The 23,139-nt window shown below is 34.7% G+C and overlaps 1 protein-coding gene across 1 annotated transcript in view; it reads right to left on the bottom strand.

Moving 5' to 3' along the window:
- Positions 1-23,139, bottom strand: part of Spata48 (spermatogenesis associated 48) — a 51,424-nt gene that overhangs the window by 8,220 nt on the left and 20,065 nt on the right. Inside the window, exons 4-8 of the mRNA XM_047562150.1 lie at positions 18,584-18,660; positions 17,143-17,281; positions 15,293-15,360; positions 11,353-11,394; positions 10,224-10,331 (exon numbers count right to left, since the gene is read on the bottom strand). Of these exons, the coding sequence (XP_047418106.1) occupies positions 10,224-10,331; positions 11,353-11,394; positions 15,293-15,360; positions 17,143-17,281; positions 18,584-18,660 (434 nt within the window). The remainder of the gene's footprint in view (positions 1-10,223; positions 10,332-11,352; positions 11,395-15,292; positions 15,361-17,142; positions 17,282-18,583; positions 18,661-23,139) is intronic.

Genomic DNA, 23,139 nt, shown 5'->3' with positions numbered 1-23,139 from the left:
TAAAATTGTACATTGAAAAGAAATATAAACTAGCACATTAGTTCCACGTTGACTTGTTTATTTCAATTCCACCTACTGTTCTGTTTCCTATTCTTCTCTCTACCAGGAAAGAAGGGAGAAAGAAAGAGAGAAGGAAGAAAAAGGAAAACACAGAGAAAGGTTCTGAAATATGTATATAAATAAAGTCTAGAAAAGGCAAACAAGCTTCCAAAAGAACAATTTAAATCACTAGTTCAGAGAAATATGAAAAACAACTGATATGCTTGCCTTGATAACATTAAAAATGTTTTATGTAGATTTTTTTTCCCTAGGAGATGGGAAAAGCAGAATTACTGGACAAGGCCTTGAGTAAAGCTAGCCCCAAGTGCTGCTTATGATGTTACCTTAATGAGAAGAGGAACAGAGGACTGGGGCTGTGGCTCAGTGGTAGAGTGCTTGCCTAGCACATGTGAGGCACTGGTTTTGATCCTCAGCACCACAGATTAATAAATAAATAAAATAAAGGTATTGTGTCCACCTAAAACTTAAAAAAAAAAAAAAGAGCAACAAAAAGTATTTACATTGTATATCTAGGAGCATAGGCACACTATTTGCAGATCAAGAGTTTCATGTTTATGGAACTCTATCAGTGCTAAGGTCTCTGTTAGCTGTGCTGGCTTCACAGGGAGAAACAGAAAGGAGACCATCAAGGTGTGCCTTGAGTTTGCAGCTTCTGATCAACGCAGTGGTTTGCATTTCCTTTCCCTAAGTCTTTGAGAGCATGAGTTCCCTGAGGTGGGTTCCTTATTCAAAACTAACACCCAGACAAAAATTAATACAGTCACAACAACTAAACTTCTGAAAGTGGAGGAATGGTTCCTCTGTGGATGTCTCAGTTATACTGATGTCCTTTCCACGTATCCAATAAGCCTAATAAAACTTTCTCCAGGAATTACTTATCTTTGGAGTAATTTTCAAAACTAGAACTTAAGGAAGGTTTCTCCTTGTGTGGTTCAGATCTCGGATGTCCTCCATCTGCTAAAAGGCTTGGTCACCAACCTGAGGCACTAATGGGGAGGTAACGGAACCTTTAGGAGGTAGGGCCTCAAGGGAGAAAGTTAGGTGATTGGGGGCATGCCCTTGAAGGGACTATTGGGATACTGATCTCTTCTTCTCTTTCTGGACATCATGTGTATAGATGCCCTCTGTCATGTGATTCTCACTATAATGTACCATGCCACTATAGGCCCAGTGTAACTATGGACTGAAACCTCTGAAACTGTGAACTAAACCTTTTCTCCTTATTAAGATGATTATTACAAGTATTTTTTCATAGAGATGAAGAGCTGACTAACACACTTCTAGTGATGAAGCAAACAAAAATGTTAGTGAAATGCGTGCGTTCAAGGGTTAGGAGGAAGTTCAAGACACAGGACTCCCCTCATAACCTTTGGATCCTCACTTTGGGTGAAATCCTTTGGAGGCTTATTGCCTCAGCCATGACATGGGGTTATAATACCAACCTAAAGGACCTGAGTGAGAATACAGTGGAAAAAAGGTTGTGATTCTTATTATAGTTTCTTGGTGTTCTTCTCACATTTGTTATGTGCTAGCATCAGAATATTAGGGGAAAAGAATTTATTATTCATCAGGCAGGGAATTGCATTAATAAACTTCATATTTCTTTTCCAGGTATGTAATTCTATGACTCTGATGGTGATGGTTTATTTTCTTGCAGCCAATGAAATTAGGGACACTCTGATACTAATAAACTGAAGGGAAATTCCATCAAGGGTGAAACCAGGATAAATGGTACAAACTAACAGATTTAGTGAGGCTTAGAAAATGAGGCAGCTAAAGAGCAGGGGAGGCCCCATATTAAGAGGCAGGCTTCCCATCCAAACCTAATGTTACTACAGTGAAGAAAGCTGTCTGGGCCTCAGCTCAGTCAAATGCAGCACAGAGACGTTAACACTACCCTCTTAGGGGCCCTGTGGGCACTAAGGAATTAAAAGAACATGAAAGGAGGCCTGGGGAGATAGCTCAGTTGGTAGAGTGTTTGCCTACAAGCACAAGGTCCTGGGTTCAATCCCCAGCACCAAAAAAAAAAAAAAAAAAGATAAAAGAAAAAAACCATGAAAGCAGTTAGTGCATTGCAAGTGTTTATTATGTGCTCAACTAATTGTGGTTGAAATAAAAGACTAAAGAAATAAAGCATTCACAAAATAGGTGCCTAGTATGTAGACAATGCAAAGTTTATCCAGTATACTCAACTGCAAAGATGCAAAGATAGAGGTTTCCAAATTGTGCAGCCCCTGTAATCTCATGGGCACCTTAAAAGATACCACTGACTGGCTCTCAGTTAGGACATTCTGAATAAATTAGAAAGGGAATGGCCTGGGCATTGGGATTTTTAATAACTCCCCAATGATTTCCGAGTGGGGAGTTCAGGAGCCTGTTTCAGAGCAGAGTTGAAAGGTTTGTTGAGGGGATCTGGATGAGTGAATGAAAACTGCCAAATTCTAGGAAATACCCTTTAGGATTTCTTGGAATTTTCTTGAAGAAATGTAGCTGTAAATTAAAGAGGTAACCAAAATGAAGCAAAATTACTCATGTGTGTGTGCCTCTTCCTCCAAACATTTATTAAGGCTTCCATGCATGTTAAAAGGAAATCCCCTCCGTCTGTGTGACAGGTTTTTTCCACTCTCTCTAAAACACCTGCAATATTAAAATGCCTCTAACATCAGAGCCTTCCAGCAGAGCAGACAAGAAATCAGAGAGATGGACACAATTTGTCAATAGTGTAAAGGGCTTGACATAAAACATAGAGTTGCAGGTGCCTGAGTGGCATGCAAGTTATTGATGCTAAATGGTAACAAACATTCATTTATATAAATGCTATCATATGATATGACATCACATCTAACAAAAACATGCCATGAAAAAGTAGACTGATTAGCTGCTCATACTGGAGAATGAATGCAGTTGCATAATAAACTGCCAAATATTTGAAAACGAAAGTTCTCACCCACACTGCTACTAAATTTATTCCACTTAACCCTTGCATGCAGGGACATCACAGGGGGAATTTTTGCCATCATTTTTTTTTTTTTTTTTTGGCAACATGTTAACCTAACATCAAGAAAAGTGTATTCTTTGGAGATACCACTTCAAGGCTATATTTTTCAGCAGGAGCAAACAAAGTTATGAAAGATACTGAAATGTACAGACTGTGTTTACTTCATAGCTTCTTATCCTTGGAACTCCTTTGTTTGTACCCTCATTCCCTCATAAACTGGATTTTGTGCATTAATGGATAAATATGAATATTTTGTTTCCTAAGCTTAGAGCTAAATGGTTTCTCTCAACAAAACACAATAAAAGAGAAGTAAAATAATTTCAGAAAATAAGGAAGTTTAGTAAATCAGAAAAAAGGGAGTACAGATGTTTTAAAATTAAAAGCTATATAGAAAATAAGGAAAACATGGGATACATCATTATATATAGAATATAGGAACTGCATAAGTGGATAAAAATTTAGGCATGCACATAACTTCTATGTACTATAAACATAACTAATAATCATTGGCATATATTAAATTCCCTTTTAAAAATGTTTTACATAAATTATATAATTCTTGCAACAACCTGTATCATAGGTCTTATTATTAGCCCATTTTTTTACATGAAAGTCTCAGACAAACATGCTCTGAGTAACATGCTCAGAGACAACCAAACTGTCAAGTGGCAGAAATGAACCCCAACCCAAAATGCCTGGGCTTTAGAAATGATGCAGTTGGGAAAGACTTTTGGCATTTTCCAAGCCTAGCCAAGGAAAGCTTTGTTAGGTCAAAATAGACTGCATTATTCAATCCCTGGGTGTAGATGCAAGTTTAAGAACAAATTCTCTTATTTGAAAGTTTTCTCTATCAGGCACAGTTCCAGGTAGAAATCAAGCAGACATGGCTCCTGATAGCTTTCACAAACATGAGTACATTTTATAACTTCTTTTCCTTACAGTACTGGAGATCGAACCCAGGACCTTGTGCATGCTAGCCAAGTGCTCTATTGCTGGGCTACACTCCCAATCCCCAAGAGTACGTTTTAAAAATCACATCTAGAGGTTTAAAGAACCCAAGCAGGCCATAGATGTATGTGAGGGATGCATAACACAGACCCATTTAACTTCAAGGCAGCCTTGACTAGCTGACTGAAACTTTCTGAAGTTTTCTGAGCCATTTTCATCCATAACCCACCAATAGTTATGGTTAACTGCACCTCCTGTGAAGGTGTTCTGGAGTCAATGTGATGCAGGTAAGGCTTGAGCATAATGCCTAGTCCACAGTTGGGCAAAATCAATGCAAAAGGAGCTGCAGATGTGGAGGGAAGGAAGCAGAGTCATAAAGATGGGAGGTGGAAGAAGAAAGAGAAAGGGTTCAGTGGGGCCAGAGGACTGAAAGAAGGAGGAGGCTACAGAGAACATGGAGAGTTATGCAGCTGGAGAAGAAAAGGCAGGAGGTCTATTGTGATTTTTGATTTTTCTGATGTTATTGATCAATGAGAAATGTAAATAAAACTAGAATCACTTTGTGATGACTTTTGCTCATGAGACTGTGCTTCTCTGAATGTCCTGAGACATTGTGGCCCCAAGTTATTGTTCAGAAGTCACAATTTAATTGCTATTATTATCATCTAGTGGGTATATTTTTCCCCTGTGGTCTTAGACTCTTCACATCTTCCATTTAGAAAGGGATGCAGAAATAATATAGCACAAAGCTTTTATGTTCTAGTTAAGAAGTCAATTCCTTGCCAAACGTAAAAGGATTGCTTGACGTAGGTTAAGGGCAAGTGTTTGCCCTGGGGATTAGAAGACCTATTTTCTGGACTTCTCTTTACTGCTTATGAAATGAGTGACTTGGGGCTCTTTATATCATTCACTCTGGTCTCTGCCTCCTCATCTGCAAAATGGGAATAGAACTGGTTCCTGAAACTCTGGCCTCATCACACTATTTTGAAAAACAAATGAGAGTAGATGTGAAAGTACTCTGAAGGCAGAAGTGTCAGGCTAAGGCAAGGAACTATTCATAGTTATTCTTTAATCTGGGTTGTGGTGTGTTTCTTTTTTTAACACTGCAATACAGACCAGGGACTGGGAGGGAAGCATCTCATTTTGCATCGTAGACCTTTGCCAAGGCCTTACTGGGTATCCATTTTGGTCAATTCCTCTCTTTTCAAATGGATCCTTACAGAAATCATTAGGGTGAAAAATCACAGTGAATAGGAAATGGAGTGACATTCTGAGATAAAAGATGACAACTTAGTGGAGGAAGATACAGTGGACGCAGCTGCCTCGTTTGGAAAAATGAATGATTGGTGAAGGCAAGTACTGATATGGGATTAGAAGGCCAGTGCTCCTGCCTCCTCACCTCTGGCCCTCTTCAGTTGTCTCTGTCAACTGGGCCTGGGCCTCGCCTATGCCAAACCTCTCTTCATTGGAAAAACAAGGTGAGATGTATCTTTGGAAGATCCCATGTGGCTCCAGCATTTAGAGTCCACTACAAAAGTAAAAGGACTTTTAGCAGATCTTTCCATTTTCTTAGGAAAAGGCAAGAACAAAATGCTTCTGGATTCTGACTGTGCACAGACCTGGAACACATCATTTAGGTATTATGTGCCTTGTACTGAGGAATGCTGACTGCAAAGCACAAAAACTATAGGAAACTGAAATGATCGCTAAAAGGACTGGACTTCTCTTAAAGCTGATTCACTGAGCTCTTGTTGACTATGGCTCTTACATTAAAAAGAGAAAAAAAGCCAGATTGAAAAATCAAGACAATCCTTACCTCAGTCTTACTTTAACTTTTCTGTCTAACATATAGATGAAAAATGGGGGTAAATTTACATCATTTAAAAAAATTCCTGAACATTATTGAAATTCAGTAAGTAGTAATTGTTGCTTGAAGAAATGAAAAAGCTAGTTAGGTTGTCCTTAGTTTTAATAATTTAATGGATATTTTGGATTATCTTAATTCCTAAACTAGACTCAAATTATAAGAGGAATTGTAGGGCAAGGGTTGCAGCTCAGTAGTAGTACCCTGGCCTAGCATGCACCAAACCCTGGGTTCAATCCCCAGTAATGAAAAGAAAGGAAAGAAAGGAAAAAAAAAAAAAAAAAAAAAAAAAAGCAAGAGGAACTGCACTGGAAACTGTATTAATATTTTGAGTTTAATTCTAAATGATTTTTAGTAGTAAACATGTCCACCAAATTAGAAAATTTTAAAATTTTGATGAGAAAAACTCATGCAGAAATTCCATTTTCAGAGATGTAAGCTATAGGAATGCATTCGTTTTTTATGAAAAGATATATGAAGAGGTTATTTTGCTGTACTGCATTGTTTTCAACAGGAAAAATACTGTAGTCAGAATTTGGCCTGTATAAAATTAATACAGACTTGTAGTGGGATACCATGCAGTCATTAAGATGATTTTAATATTTTAAGCGTCCAGTGCATATTTCAATCTCATACATACATACACACCCAAAAATGAACACAGACATAATGCACATGTAAATATATGTTTCACACCTTTGTAGGTGCATAGAGTAGGGAGTATAAAAAAATTGAACATTTAATATTGGTATTGTAAGTAGAAGAGGTATTCTACTTTTTACACTTCAAAAATACTTGAGTTATTTTTATCATGAACACATTGTGAAGATAAAAAGATGTTTGATGAGTTTCCATGCTAACATTAAAAATGAGCATGAATGTTGAGTATTAAATGTGATTCCACTGTAAATGTATATGGTACTTCCAGAAATGATTTAGCAATAAGTTTAAGAATATTTGTATATTTTGATGCCAGAATCTACTTCAAGAGTTTCCCTAAGTAATTGATTTCAAAGCAAAAAAGATTTATGTAAGAAGTGTCTGAGAGGATGATTTATCATAGCCAAAAATGGAAACAATTTACATATGTAACCTAAATGAACTAGTTGATTATAGTAAATTTGCACAAATAGAAATTATGGTGAGTTCATGAAAGGGTGAGTCTATGATCATGTTACAATGTTAAGGTAGTAAAAATGTTATAATCATAGCAATATAAATATGCAAAAGCAAAACAAAAAATGCACAACTGATGGAAATGTCATAATGTTAACAATTGTTATGCTTTTGTGTAAGTTTGGTTATATGTTTTAAAGTTTTTAATTTGTTTTAATTAGTCATACATGACAGTAGAATGTACTTTGATATATTATATACAATGCAGTGTAATTTCTCATTTTTCTGGCTGTACATGATGTAGAATCCCACTGGTTGTATAGTTACATATGTACATAGGGTAATAATGTCTGATGCATTCTACTATCCTGTCATTTATTTTTATGTACTTTTTTTCTATAATGATCAGATTTAATTCTACAATAAAAATAACAAACAATTTTAAACTGTTAGTACAATCCCTACCAACACAATAAAACACTGGACATGTCAGATGATCAGTGACCAAAAGAAAAAAATCAACTAATGAGGGAAATTTGAAAAATCTTCATCCCATAGAGAAATCAGTGATTCCAAGGATGGAAGCGCTCAGTCAAGTCAGATGACCTTAATCCTAGCCTGAAATATTGCTTCCATCTAAGGGATGGGGACATGTACAGCATGGCTCACCAGCCATGATTAAGTATCCTTGATCATGCAGAAGACCCTAAAGAATAACATAAAGATATTTCTCTGCAACAAACTGTAAGATGAGAGAATTCAGGAAGAGTCATATTTGCATTTGAATAGGATGGTTCTTCATTCCCTACTTAGCACAAAGTAAGTTTATGTGCTTCTGAATTTGGGACTTTATGTTCTGCATTTTGCTTTTACTTCGAGTTATTGTGGAAGCAATATAATATTTTGCTTAAAGATATATGTAAAGGTAGTAAAACTATAAATCAAAGAAAGACAAGATTAAGCACAAAATCTAACAGTGATGACCTCTGGGGTAGGGAAAGGGAAGTGGGATGATGAAACTGGGAAGGGCACAAGGTAATTTAAAAGATTTCAATAAAAACCTATTACATTACTTGGGGAATACACAGGAGCTTTTTTGTGTTATTTTATAAGTTACATATGACACTATATCCTTTTGCATCTGTAAATATTTTATAATAAAAACAGAAGGCATTTCTTTGTGTCTAAAGGTTAAGATTCTGTTAAAAATGGAAAACTAATCAAAAGAAGAAACTTTGCAACCTTGGAGGCCCTCTAGTGCCCAAATTTGAGAATTACAGTTAATGTCTAATTTACATGATCTTATAATTTCATTTCCTTTATAAAAAAAAGAAATTTACAGCAAAATAAAGTAGAATAGCATATTCCCAAATGCATTTAATGAAACGATATGATTTTACATGGAATATTTAAAATTCACCCTCTCTTGGAAGGATTACCCAAAAGAATACAATTTTTTAGCAAGAATGTTTAATAAAACATTTCGAAGTTCAAAAACACATTTTGAAAAATTAGTTTTTATTCTTGAAGTTGATTTTATTCTTATATACTTCCTTCAACTTTTTTAGAATTCTTATGTTTAACAGCAATAATTTATTTGTAGAATTCATGGAAGAATTGTATTCAATTGTATTCAGCACAACATAACAGCTTTCTAGTCCTATATGTGGAAGTGATTTCTCTCTATATCTGTGCTTCAAAAAATAAAGTTTAATTTTTTGTGTGATATACTTCATTCTGCTTTATAATTATTTGTGTATATAGCTTATTTGTCTTCCAAGATGTTCAGTACCTTGTGGGCAAATCCTTTGCCTTTTTATTTTTATATATCATAGCTCTTGGCACAGTACTTGAAATAATTTAGGAACTCATTTTTGCTTTTATTACATGTAAATTAGGTAGACATTATTATTAATATTATTATTATTATTATTGTGTTGTGTTGTGTGTGTGTGTGTGTGTGTGTGTTTGCAGTGCAGTGCTGGGGAAGGAACCAAGGGCTTTTCACATGTTAAACAAGTACATTGCCCCTGGGCTATACCCTCAGCCTTAGGTAGACATTATTAAATTCTTTGATGAGATATTTTACATAACTATATTTTAAAGACAAAGAGAGCTTTGAGCCATATTTCATATTTTGATGGAATAGTCAAAGAAGTTGATAAAATAGATTTACAGAAAAATTCAAAATTACAATAGATCATATTATATTTAAAAAAACAGTAGAATATGTCTGAACAGTAGCTAGTGTGAAACTTAACTAGTTTGCCTTATGGGCACAACTGATGTTTTTAAAGAAACATTTATTAACGCTTAAAATATTAGGACTGGGAATGTAGTTCAATGGTAGAGCACTTGTGTAGCATGCACAAGGTCCTTGGTTCAATTCCCAGAACTGCCTCTGGCAGCAAAGGCACTTTCAGGTCTGCTAAATTGCGCTACCACTCTCAGACCAATGTTCTATTGAAGTAGTTTACTAGCACTGAAAAACTCAGGTGTGTTGTTTTTTAAAAAGAACCCAGTTTTACCAACTTTACAATGGTCCATTATTGATTAGCATGTCTTGGGTGCTTTGCAAACATTACTGATCCCTCTATAATCAGCTTGCTTGGTGGGATTTGGTGCCACAGATGTTAGACAAAGATAGTGAAGTTACAGAGATGGCTTGTTCAAAACTCTAATCTCCTTTGTGACAAACTACATTTCTTTCAGGAAGCAGTATCTTTCTTTTTAAGTTGTTACAGTTTGGCTATTAAATGTCACCTAAAGGCCATGTGTTAAAGGCTTTGTCACCAGCCTGTGATGCCATTGAGAGGTGCTAGAACCTTTATAAGGTGGGGCCTAGTGGGAGAAAGTTAGGTTATTTAGGGCATGTACTTGAAGGGAATATTAGAACCCTGGTCCCTTTGTCTCTCTCTCTCTCCTCATTTCTTAGCCATCAAGAGGTGAGCAGTTCTATTTCACCCTTTGTTCCCATCATGATGTTCTGCCTCATCACAGGCCTAAAGTAACAGGACCAAGTGGACCATGAATGGGAACCTCTCAATCAATGAACCAAATAAATATTTCCTCCATATAAATTGATTTTCTCAGGTATTTTGTCACAGTGATGGAAAACCAATTAATGCACTATGTTCATTAACAAGCTAGGTCATTTTTAATTCCTTCATTTGTAAATCCCATTATTGTTTAATCCTTAATAAACAAATAAGTGAAATAATTCTGAATGGCACTTACTGACTTGTGTTTGTATAAAGGATTCTAGAGCACCGAGGCTTGGATAAAGATCTGATATCTCCAAAAGGGTTGTCCACATCATCAGCATTTGTAGTCTGCACATGACCACTGTTAAAGTGAAAAGAGAAGAAGAAATATGTATCTTCATAAGAAACTTAGAAGGAATAGTTGCATGGGGTTCTAACTTCTAAAGGAAATTTGTTTTGCCATAATCAATCAAAAGCTCAGAATGTAAAATGAAAGATATGATGACAGAACAATTACCTGAACAAACAAGTGAACATAACAAACAATGGTGATTTTTTTTTTCTTCAGAGGAGAAGTACCATACTCTTTGATCTTAAGTTTGAGAAACTGAAAATAACAACAGTTCTATGTTTCTGAATACAGAAGTGGCTGTTTCTGCAGCCCCGTGATAATTCCTTGTGTGGACACTGGGTGGAGACTGGAGCATGGTGGAAGTTGGTATCAGCCGTGGATAATAAGGCAGGATAGGAACATGGGTAGGTGCTTACTGTTCCAAGGATGATGAGCCCATGGGGGCTGAGAAGAAGGTCAGGAGGTGGGTCATGTCAGTTGGACATCTGACGCCACCGATAGAGATAGAGGAGACAGTCAAGAGTAGGGAAGGTAAGGACCCTTTCCCATGTTCTTGAAACTACTCCACTCCCAGATTATTATTCAAATTAAAAAAATAAAAAATAAAAGAATGGCAAATGGCACATAATGTACTTCTTTGCCGTTTATAGAAAACCAGATTTAAAAGCATAATAAGAGGTTGCATTTCCTGCACTTTGGTGTTAATGAGTACCTTTCCTCTTTCCCAAGAATTATATGACTCCTTCTTTTTGATAACACTAATAGTAGAACCCATGATATTGATTTCACAAAATATTCTATTTAGAAAAATAGAAAAATATTGCTTTTTTATTTTTTAACTTAACAAAATATTTTACAAAATTTTAATGAACTCCTGACATTGAACAGGCACCATGCCAGGAAAACATTAGAAATCTGTTAGAACTCATAGTTGTCCTAAAAAGTGAATTACAAACATAAGCGTGCTAAAAGCAACTACAATTTAGACATAAATTTTGTATTTTTTAAAACATAAAGAAACATTACTTACGTATAGAGAGGAATGTATTTACTTCTAGAACTTGGACTCACACTTAGAAAAACAAAAACAAAATATAAGCAGTTTTATTATTGACATTGTTAATGAATATCAAATGATTATAGTATTTCTCAAATTAAAATAAAAAATTCAGTTCTTGTAGGAATTGACTTCTAAAAGTTTATAGTCATAGAAATAATCTAAAGATGTAGTTTTGCCTTTTCAGAATGTCATATAAATGGAACCATATGATAAATAACTCTATATGACTGCTTTAATTGACCAACATATATTGAAGATTTGTCCCTACTATGTGCTATATGCACATTCTTTTTTCATTGTTGAGTAGTACTCTATAGCATGGAAATATTCTACTGTCTTTACTTATTGCCTGCTTAAGGATATTGTGGTTGTTTCCAGCTTCTGGAGATTATGAATAAACAGTCACATACAGGTTTTTGTGTAGACTTTTGGGAGGAAATTTTCATAAAGGAAGGCTTGAGGGTGCACAGTACCCTGATGAGTTCTGAGATGTGCCATTACAAACTGAGATGTAGTTTTCATTTGCCAGCTGATGTATCACCAAAATAAAAATGAAAATGCAGTACATTCACATAAACTTGAATAGTATTCCCAATCTGGGAGTTATTTGTTATTTGATCACATGATATGGAAATAAAAAGATGTGAGTAAAAATGTTTACCTTTCACATATTAAGAATCTGTACTGAAAAATTCATGACTTTTGTATAAAAGATATTCAAATGGAATGTTCAACATTCCCATCTTGCTGTATATAAAATTTTTGAGTGTTTCAATTTTGAGGTTAAGTAGTATTATCATTCAGTTTGTAACCTGGAGTTTATACTGCGGTAATTGCTAAGGTTTGTTCTCTGAAAGCTCATGTGTGAGAAAACACAGGAATGTTCTGAGGTGAAATTAATAGATTATGAGAACTGTAACACAGTGAATTAATCCATTTGATGGATTAACAATTTTGAAGGACTACTGTACTGGATGGTAACTGTAGGCAGGTGGGGGTGTGACTGGAGGAAGTTGGTTTGCTGGAGGCATGCCTTTGGGGTTTGTATTTTATCCCTGCCATCTCTCTCTCTCTCTCTCTCTCTCTCTCTCTCTCTCTCTCTCTCTCTCTCTCTCTCTCTCTCTCTCCCCCTCTCTCTCTCTCTCTCCTTCCTGGCTGTCATGGTTAAGCAGCTTTCTCTGCCATGTCCCTCCACCTTAATGTTTGGCCTCATGTCCGGCCCACAGCAATGAGAGATGGTCAATCATGAACTGAACCTCTGAAACCATGAGCCCAAAATAAACTCTCCTTCCTCTAAGTTGTTCTGGTCAAGTGTTTTGGTCACAGTAACACAAAGCTGACTACCACAGTGATTTACATACTTGACAAAATGTTACTGTAAATATTCTTTATATGTACAATCAGAAAAATGAGAAATTATACTTCATTTATGTATGATCTATCAAAATATATAAAGGCATTCTACTGTCATGTACAACTAATTAGAACAAATAAAAATAAAAATGTATTGCACATTAGATATGGATCAATAAGATGTAAGTTTTTTGGTGAAAATCAATATTCTTTTCAAAATTGTCACTCCTTGCATTTGTGGATCTTATAGTCATACATTAGGGCTTTAGATATTCCCATTTCATTATTCCTTTTTTTCTAATGATAAGAAATCCTTTTTAAAGTTACTTCATAGTAGATTTTTAAGAAGGGCAATACTCAAAGATGTAAAAAAATGTTACCCTTGATATTATTTTTTTCATAACTGATATTTATGAAAATACTCTCATTAATTTTGCTAACTGTGGACACAGTCTCCTGCATTTCACTTTGAATCAATTGTGAATCGATAAATGTATGATTAAATGTGTAAGAGTAACCTTCTTATTGAGATGATGATCAAATTGATTATCAGAAAATCAGAGAATCAGATGACACTCCATTGAGCAAAAGATGGAATGGTATCTTCCTGGAAAGCACATATTTTATTTTGTGATGACTGTCTCTCAAGATATTCTTTGTAACTGACTACAGTATTTGTTGAAAAGTACACAGTTCTGCTTTAAAACTCATATTTTCTACTCTTTCATTTTTGAAAAATTTTGGTTGTGACTCACCACCAATAGTTACAACCATCAGGCTAAAAATGACGCATTAAACTATTTAGCAATATCTACTCAATAAATCAAACAGGGATAATTGCATATTCACGTTCAGAAAATGGATCCCTAACTCATATCATAGGTAAAAGCAAATATCAATTGGTTTAAACAGATAATTGTGAAAAGCAAAAACTTCAAATATTTTAGAAAAAAATCTAAGACAAGGAGGAAAATATCTTTATTGTTTCAGAGTAGGGAAAAGCTTATTTAAAACTCCACCAAAGGAAAAAAAACTTGAAGGAAAATATCGATGAATTAAATTAAAACTTTAGTTCAGCAAAGGATACTTTAATACAGAAAAGTCACAAGCTAGAAGTTATTTTATGACTATTACTAATAAAGGATTTTAATCCAGAATATTAAACATAAAAGTTTCTACAATCAATAAGTAAAAGACAAATACACCAACAGCAAAAGGGTCTAAATAAATGAGTAGATAAGTTCAAAATGTGAAAATCCAACTAATTTATAAACATACAGAAATGATTGTTAGTAATCAGGTAGGTGTAGGATGAAATTATAATGAAGTGCAGTTTCATTTTCCCAAGACTGAGTGATTTTTAATCTGGTCTAAACACTGTCCACAATGTGTAGTAATGGGAACTTAAGCACTACCAGTGAGAGAATCCACTGGTAAAACTCATTAAAAGAATATAAAGTATCTAGAATGTATGAAAGTATACACTTCTTGACTGAGCAATTGTTGACCTAATTTCCATATATAAAAACTGAAAGTATTTTTATACTTGGGTATGTGAAATATGTAAATTCTGTTCCAACTATGATAAAAATTAGAAAAAAATTACATTATAAGGATGGATGAATAAATTGTGGTAAATCCATTCAATTGAAGACTACACTTCAGAGAAAACAAACATCTAAAGACAGTCAATACCTATGGGTCTTGCAAGCACAATATGGGATAGAATGTTAAATGGCATAAATATACATGAAAACATTTATGTGGCATTTATAAACAAGAAACTCAATATCATATTGTCTAATAGTAACACATTTTAAAAGATTAAAAGAATGCATGAAAATGTGAAACATTAAATCTAGAATAGTCATGATCTCCGAAGGAGGGAGAGGTACAGAGGTAATTACCACTGTGTTGGTAACATTTTATTTCTAAATCTGTGGAAAAGATACACAGATTTTATCATATTGTTATTTATATATTTTGTGCATATTAACTATTATAAGTGAATTTTAAAATAAAAAAATATGGTAATGTGGGTTTTGGGTGTGGTAAATACAAAAACAGACAAAATAGAAATTTTCAAAACAAACTTTTTTTTACTAAATGTTCAAAATTATACATGGAAAAGTACTAGTAATAAAGTTCTCACTTCAGGAATTAATAGAACATAACATAAGTATGTGATTCAAATGTTGATGGAAAAAATTACAATCCTTTTTATATGAAGTCTTTAGAATACCAAAACACTAAAATTGTCCTTAAAGAGTATTTACAAAGCATTCCCTATTTTAAATTGATTGGGGTCCATTTAACAGTCTAAATTTTAAGGAGGGTTAAAAAACAGGAGAAATCAGGTGACACTAAGCAACTGAATTGGGATTTGGGTCATTTTTCCAGTCTCACATATGTTGGACTGGGGATACTGGAACACTTTCCACCAAAGGATAGGACCCTCTTCTGTCCCTTTAACACTTGAGTTAGGGTTTCAGATAATTAATGATAAATGTGTGATGGTTATACATTTGAAATGAGAACCTTAGGAGATCAAACTTACAAATTGACTGGTTTGACTGGTGCTAAGAATGATCTTGTCTGAAATCTGTCCCAGAGTCCACCAACCATCTAAAATCATAAATAAAACGAGAGACAGAGAGCTAATGAACAAGTCACTGTAATTTCAAAGATTCAAGCTACAGCATCCTTTCCAACACTCTCACATCAGAATGTAGCACAGGCTGTCTGTGAAAGCACTCTCCAGGCGTTTCTGCAACTTCATTCCTGGGTCTTGAGGGCTTGATTCTCTGAGTCTGTCTCCACTCTGCTCTCTGACTCCCATTTCTAACTTGTTTTCTCACAGCAGGAATCTGCCTCAGATCTACCTCCTTCAGCTCCAGGCCCATGTGAAAAGTCTGGTTTCAGTTTTATCCTAGTTACTGCCCTCACGCAGGTCCACCGTAGCCTCCCCTTTCCAGTCCAGTCCAGCTCCTAAGTTCTGAACCTCATCTTGCCTGGGGAGGAGTTTGGATGTTAATATAATTTTGCACTCAGGAAAATGTAATGATGAAAACAATTTTTGCAAGATATAAAAATATTTTGAAGTAGTTGAGAGCTCCTTAAAAATAGATGGAACTATACACATTTTTTTTTTTTGTGCTTTAACTGATTTTAATTTCTATGTGAAAGTCCCAGGTTTGATTCTTTATTTGGAAGTTATGTTTTTCTCTCTTATTATCAATTTTTTTCTCTGTAAAAACTAAAGGAAATTTACCAGATAATGTGGATTTCTTAATATGTGTTTCATAGACCTCTTGAGAATCCACATTTCTTACTGTATATCAATACAACTGATACCTTTTCAATCCTATGTATTTTATGTATTGAAAAACTTCATTATGAGAAGTACTCCAATTGCTTAACCAAACTTTATGCAGTGAGATAATGTTATAAAAGATGAGAAATCAATGGAATTAGAAAGTGTATTTCTACTTCCAATCAATGGAAATAGAAAGAAGAACAAAGCAGAGATATCTAATGCAGTGTTGGGAGGTCAAAAGTGAGGACTGAGAGTTCAAGAATGCTTTGGGGTTAGTGTTGAACAGAGGGAGTGGGATGAAGGCAGAAGAACACTACAAAACACAAGATCTGAGAGGGAGCATGACAGACTTGGGGACAGGAAGAAGTTCAACACAGAGAGGATGGAATGCCATATGGATTGATATTTGGGTGATGGAAGGGAAAGCAAGAGAAAAAGAACAGGGTAGAGGGGAGAAGAGGAGCCTGTGGATCAATATGGAATATTGAGCATGCATCATGTCTAGAAGCACAGATTTTATATTATAAAAAAGACGTGTTTAATTGGAGGAGGAACAGAAACAGATTCGCAGTTTAGAAAAAGTACTCTGACTGTGGAATGAATATATTCCACATCACAAATTCTCTTCATATTCACAAATGAAAAGAAAGGACACCTCTTCTCATAGCTTGGTATGCTTTATCTTATCACATAATCAGAGAAAGGACACAGCAATCTGTAACTCATAGATCTTCCCTTTCTGCTTTGAAGAGTGCAGAGAGAAGTTCTAGAACCTATTTTAAGAACTATCTTCAGCATGTATTATCTGTTGGAATCTTTCATTTCTGTCTCTGTCAATTTTTTGACTTATTCTATAGTGATTTTTAAAAATATAGTCATTGCCAATGACTTTTGAGAAAGAGGTAGTCTTCACATAAATATTTTCAGTGTTGATAATATTAAAACATTTGCAGTCAGTAATGGCTTTCATGATTAAGGAAATTTCAACTTCATAGGTAATTCTTAACTAAAATATTATTGAGACCTTAAGTTTTGGAGTCCAATTCATTAACAGTAAGAAACTCAAGGCTGCTCAAGCAACGTTCACAGACCTGGGTTATTGCTGGCACTCTTTCATATCTTTTCAGCGTAAAACACTGTGAGATGAGATCAGCTGCTTTTTCTACTGTTGTTTCTTCTGGATCAAGTTTTGGTGGTAGCATTTTGTCCCAAGGAACAACTTCATAAGCTCTGGGAAATTATTAAATAAGGACATTTTATGCAAAGCACATATTCAATTGATGTAGTTCATAACACTGTCACATTCTGTGACATTCTTTGATGACCCACCAGATTCCCACTACTTGGGGTACACTCCATATAGAATCCCCCATGGCCTCTAAAAGTGGGCAGCAAGTGAATACAGTGGGATAGTATGTCTATGACAGGTCACTTTATATGGCAAAAGGGATTGAGCACATATAATTAAGGTCAACTGATTTTGAATTAGTCAAAATGTAGATGACCATGAGTGGGACTGCCTAGACACATGAACCCTAAAAAGTGACAAAACTGTAGCAGAGTTCTCTGTTCTTGAAAAAACAAAGATTGTGAGTCCTACAGCTGCAACAAACTGAATTCCACCAACAGCCTGAATGGTCTTGGAAGATGAGGACACTGTCCCAGTTGACACTTTCATTTCCACCTGGAGGGTCCAGGTCAGTGAACCCAGTTGGGGCATGCCTGGATTTTTGTTCTACAGAACTCTGAGATAGTAAAAACTGCTGACCTATTCTTTTGCTACCACTACCACCCCCAAGCCCACCCTGCAGCTGACCCTACTCCAGGCATGCTGGCTTATTGTTCTTCCACAACTCCCTAAACACTTCCAACCAGGGCTTCGGTGCTATACTTCCTGTGCCTACAGTTTCGTCACTCCCTCCCAAATAAGTACAACTGTTTCTCACCTCTTCCAAGTTTCTGTTTAAGGTCATAACTCAAGGAGGCCTCCCCACACTTTCTGTAGATGTCTGAAGTCTGCTATCCCATACCTGTGCATTCTTTCTTGTTTCTTTCATATCACTTTCTAAAGCAATAACTATTTACTTTCTACCTATGCCTTTTCCTCCCTTTAGAACGAGAGCCCTTAAGAGCAGAGATCTTGGTCTGCTTTGTTCATGGATGCATCTCATAGCCTTGCACATAGGCTCATAATAGGGACTTGATGTATTTCCTGAGTCACTGCATTCTCCTTTAAATTTCCTGTTTCTGCCATTGTTCTCTATGACCCTATGCTCTCATCTAGTCTCTCTCCCTCTCCATCCATCCACATGCCCCCTTTCTGTCTCTGATCATTTCCTTTCTGTTTGATTTTATTATTCATCAAACCTAGGTGTTAAGACCTTGACATGTTTATTATTTAGTCAACATGAGTAAGTAAATGTTTTCTGAATTAATCATAGGATCCAGGATATTACCAACCCAGCACATTTGTCATTGAGGACAAATAAATATATTTTAAGATGAAATTTCTTCTGGGGAAAAAAATCTTACTTCTGTGTAGAGGACTTGTAAAATGAGTTCTTGACATTATATTTCTTGTTTGGTTGGACAAGTGCTTCACCATTCTTCTAGAAGACATGAACAGTTAAGTTAAAAGAGATCAGGTGTAAAGGGAATTACTGTTTTTTCTTTTTACCATGTCTTCTTTTATTCTTTATTCCTTTTTTCCCCCAAGCTCCTCTTTCATTTACAAAAGATGTATTGAATTTAGTAAAGAGTAAGATTTTTATAAGAAAGCATTCGACTTTTAAAATAGCAAACAATTAGTTTTAGCACAATGTAATTTAAACATTTTAAAACATTCATTCCTCCAGGAAATCACTTCTGAGATTCTTCCCTCTCTTTATCTTTCATCCTAGTTTGTCAAAATCATATAGCTAATTATTATTATAATCACTATTATAATCTTTACTGGTTACTATTTTTATTTGTTCTTTTTAGATATATATGATAGCAGAATGCATTTTGATATATCATACATATATGGAGTATACCTTCCCATTCTTTTGGTTGTACATGATATGGAGTTTTACTGGTCATGTATTTCTATATGAACACGGGAAAGTTATGTCCAATTTATTCTACTGCCTTTCCTATTTCCTATCCTTTCCCTTCTATTCATTCTCCTTTGTCTAATCCAATGAACTTCTATGCTCCCAACCAATTTTGTGTTTGCTTCCACATATCAGAGAGAACATTTGAACTTTGTTTTTAGGGGATTGACTTACTTCACTTAGCATGATAGTTTCCAGTTCCATCCATTTACTGGCAAAAGCCATAATGTCATTCTTCTTTATGGCTGAGTAATATTTCATTGTGTATATATACCACATTTTCTTTACCTATTCATCTGTGAAGGGCACCTAGACTGGTTCCATACCTTAGTTTTTGTGAATTGAGCTGTTATAATCATTAGTGTGGTTATGTTACTATAGTATGTTGATTTTAAATTCTCTGGGTATATACCAAGGAATGGGATAACTGTGTCAAATGGTAGTTCCATTCCAAGTTTTCTGAGATATCTGTATACTTCTTTCCAGAGTGGTTGCACCAATTCGCAGTACAACCAGCAATGTACGAGTGTATGTTTTTCCCCACATCCTTGCCAACATTTATTGTTACTTATATTCTTGATAATTGCCATTCTGATTGGAGTGAGATAAAATCTTGGTGTAGTTTTAATTTACATTTCTCTAAATGCTAGAGATGTTGAACATTTTTTGTAGATTTTTTGACCACTTATATTTCTTCTTCTGTGAAGTACCTGTTCAGTTCCTTGGTCCATTAAGTGATTGGGTTATTTGTTTCTTTGGTGTTAATTTTTTTGTGTTGAGTTCATTATATATCCTGCAGATTAATGCTCTATTAAGGTGTAGGTGACAAAGCTAAGGATGGATATTCTGACCATTGGTTCATTTTAAATGCATTTGTATATTTATATTTGAAATGTGCCTCTTGAAGATAGCATAACATTGCCTCTTGCTTTATTATCCTTTCTGGTAATCTCTGCCTTTCAAGTAGAATGTTTAATGTATTACCATTTATTTTAACTATTGATATATTTGGATGAAAGTAGCACTTCATTACTGACTTTCTGCTTGTTCCTTATATTTCTATTTCTCTGTTCCCTGTTGGCTGCCTTCTTTTGCAATATATATTTGTCTTTTAAAATGAATTCCAATTTAAATTTTCATTTGGCTCTTATTACATATCTTTATATTACATTTTAATAACTGTTCTAGAGGTAACAATATACATCCACTAACCAGAATCTACAGTCTACTTAGAGTTAATACTGTATCACCTCACATAATAAGAACAAACATTGCAACTATAAGTTCATTTACCACAGGTCATCATCCCTTACTCTACAGCTGTCATATGTGCTGTAGGTACATAACTGCAGAGGACAATGTTATATTTTGTTTTAAATAGTAATGTGTACTTTAAAGGCATCAAAAGGAAAAGGTAGTCTTTTATTGCTCATTATTTCTTATAAGGAAGATCTGCTGACAATAATTTTTTTTCTTTTTTCTTTACTCAAAAATTTCTTTGGTGAACATTTTAATATATTTAGGTCCCCAAATATATTTGTGTCATAATCCCTAGAAACTGTGAATATGCTGTCACATGGTAAAGGGGAATTAACTTTCAGATAGAATTAAATTTGCTATAGAATGGGTAAATTTACCTTAGAATGGGTAAATTGTGCTGGGCATTCATATGGGCACAGTTTAATCATAAGATTCATAAAAGTAGAAGACTGAGCCAGAACAACAGGTCATCGTCATGTTATATGATGAGAGGATTCCACCTGCCATTGCTATCTTTGAAGATGAAGACAGGGCCATGCACCAGAGAATGTAGGCAGATTGAAATTCTAGTTTCGAGTCTCTAGAAAAAAACACAACCCTCTCACTTTGTTTTCTTTTGAGGCTAAGTGCATGGAGTCTGTTCTGACAAGGATTTTTCAGGAGCCATCAGAGATTGGGCAGAGTTCATATATAGATATATAGCTCCCTCTTGGCTCCCACTGGACTCACATTTCTCCCTTGAGGCCATGTGGTTATTCAATTCTCTATTAGTTTTTTTTTCAGACCAGAAAGATATGCCTTTCCTCAGAAATTTGACCACTTCTGTTTTCTGAAAGAAAAAAAGCCCCCCAAATGGGAAACTCATCCTGTCCTTGTCCTTTCCTCCCATTTCAACTCCTTTCTTAAATCTGCCAAATTGGTTCAATCACCAGAGGTTTCTGGTAAATGAATTTGTATTTTGTCAGTTTGTGGCTATGGAAGAGTTTTTCTATTGGTGCTTACTCTGTCACAAAGGAAGCTTTCATTTATAGAATTACATCTGGTTCCCTTTCATATCTGCCTGTTGTTCTTAGGTCTTGCTCTTCCCTTAGAAATTAGGTTTCTTACTTTACCTTCTTGATCAATTGTATATTTCAGATTACGCTCTTAATGAAGATTACTAGTGTGTGGTATCTCCCTGTTTTGTCTGCTGATATTCTTTCATATTTAATAGTTTTGCCTGCCTTATGATTTTGACTATAACCAAGTTAACTAATACTATTTTTCAAATATGTTATATCCCATTTTTTTTCTACCTTTTCTAGATTACTAAGACTGGAGTTTTGAAATCTCCAATAATAATATGGATTTGACTTTCAGTGCAACATATTTTGAGCTCTGTTATTAGGTATGTTATGTACTTTATGAATTGATCCTCTTTTTGTTGTGAAATATCTTTCTGAGGTCCCAGTAAAATTTCTTGTTCCTAAACCTACTTTGTCTGATGATATTATAGTTACTTCTGCTTTCTTTTGACTAGTTTTTGCACAATAAATATTTTCACATTTTAACTTTAGCTTCTATTTATAGTCCATGTGGTTTTCTTATAGTCAGGATAGATAGGTCTTGAGTATTTTTATTCAACATAATTTCTGACTTTTAATTTATTATCTTAAGTTATGATTACTATAACAATTGACACAATTTGGTTTAAATTTTTTTTCTCTATTTCATCTGCTCTTTTTCCTTTCGGGTCAACTTTTGGTTAGTTAAGGATGAGTTTTCTTTTTAAATTCCATTTTATCTCCTTTTAGCATATTGCCTATAACTCTTTATTTTCCTTTGCTACTGTTGGTACCACTCTAGGATTTATGATATTCATATTTTGCAGTGCACACCTTTAACTCTAAGGTTTACAGTATAATATCATACCATTTCACAAGTAGTAAAACAAAGTACAACAGCATATGCCATTTTCATTCTGATGTCCCTTGTGTTATTGCTATACAATTGAGTTCTATATATGGCATAGCCTCCGATACATTGCTATTCTTATTGCTTTAAACAGTGATGTAAAGAAACTTAGAGTGAAAAATATCCCCCTGTCTTTCTCAATTCTGATGACCTCAGTTGAACTCCATTTTATAGCTAAAATTTGCATGGTGTATTATTTTTTTCTATCTAAAGACCTTCGTCAGGTCTGTGGGCAATACTTTTTTTAAAAATGATGTCTCAAGTTGCCTTCAATTTTGAACATTTTTGTTGCTAAAGTTTTCTTAGTTGATTTCTTTTTGGGGAGGTGATTTTTGTCTGACAGGCACAGATTCTGATAAGCAGCCTATGTCACCCTTTTGTGTGTTTTATGTGTTCTTTTGCACATTTTTTTCAAGCTTTTTAAAAGACTTTCAATCTTTAACTGTTTTTTAACAATGTGATGGATGTGCTTTGATTGATGTGATTATTTTATTTATTTTTATACATATTGGCATTTGTTGAACTTCTTTTGCCAGTAGGTTTAAAACTTCCATCAGTTAGGAAAAATTTGGGCAATTAATTTGAAAAATACTTTTTCTTTCTCTCTTTATTCTTTGACTCCCAAACACATTCATTAGAGTTTTTTATATTATTCCACAAATAACTGATACTTCATTTATTTAAGTCATATTTTTCTCTCTGTATTTCAGTTCAGGTACTTTCAGTTGCTATGTCTTCATACATACAATTTCTGATTTTTCATTCATTTTATACAGATTT

This window comes from Sciurus carolinensis, chromosome 8 (genome assembly GCF_902686445.1).
Source record: "Sciurus carolinensis chromosome 8, mSciCar1.2, whole genome shotgun sequence".
In the NCBI taxonomy this organism is placed as follows: Eukaryota; Metazoa; Chordata; class Mammalia; order Rodentia; family Sciuridae; genus Sciurus; species Sciurus carolinensis.
The sequence above is the reverse complement of the archived record's forward strand: the minus strand, read 5'-3'. Positions and strand labels throughout refer to the sequence as shown.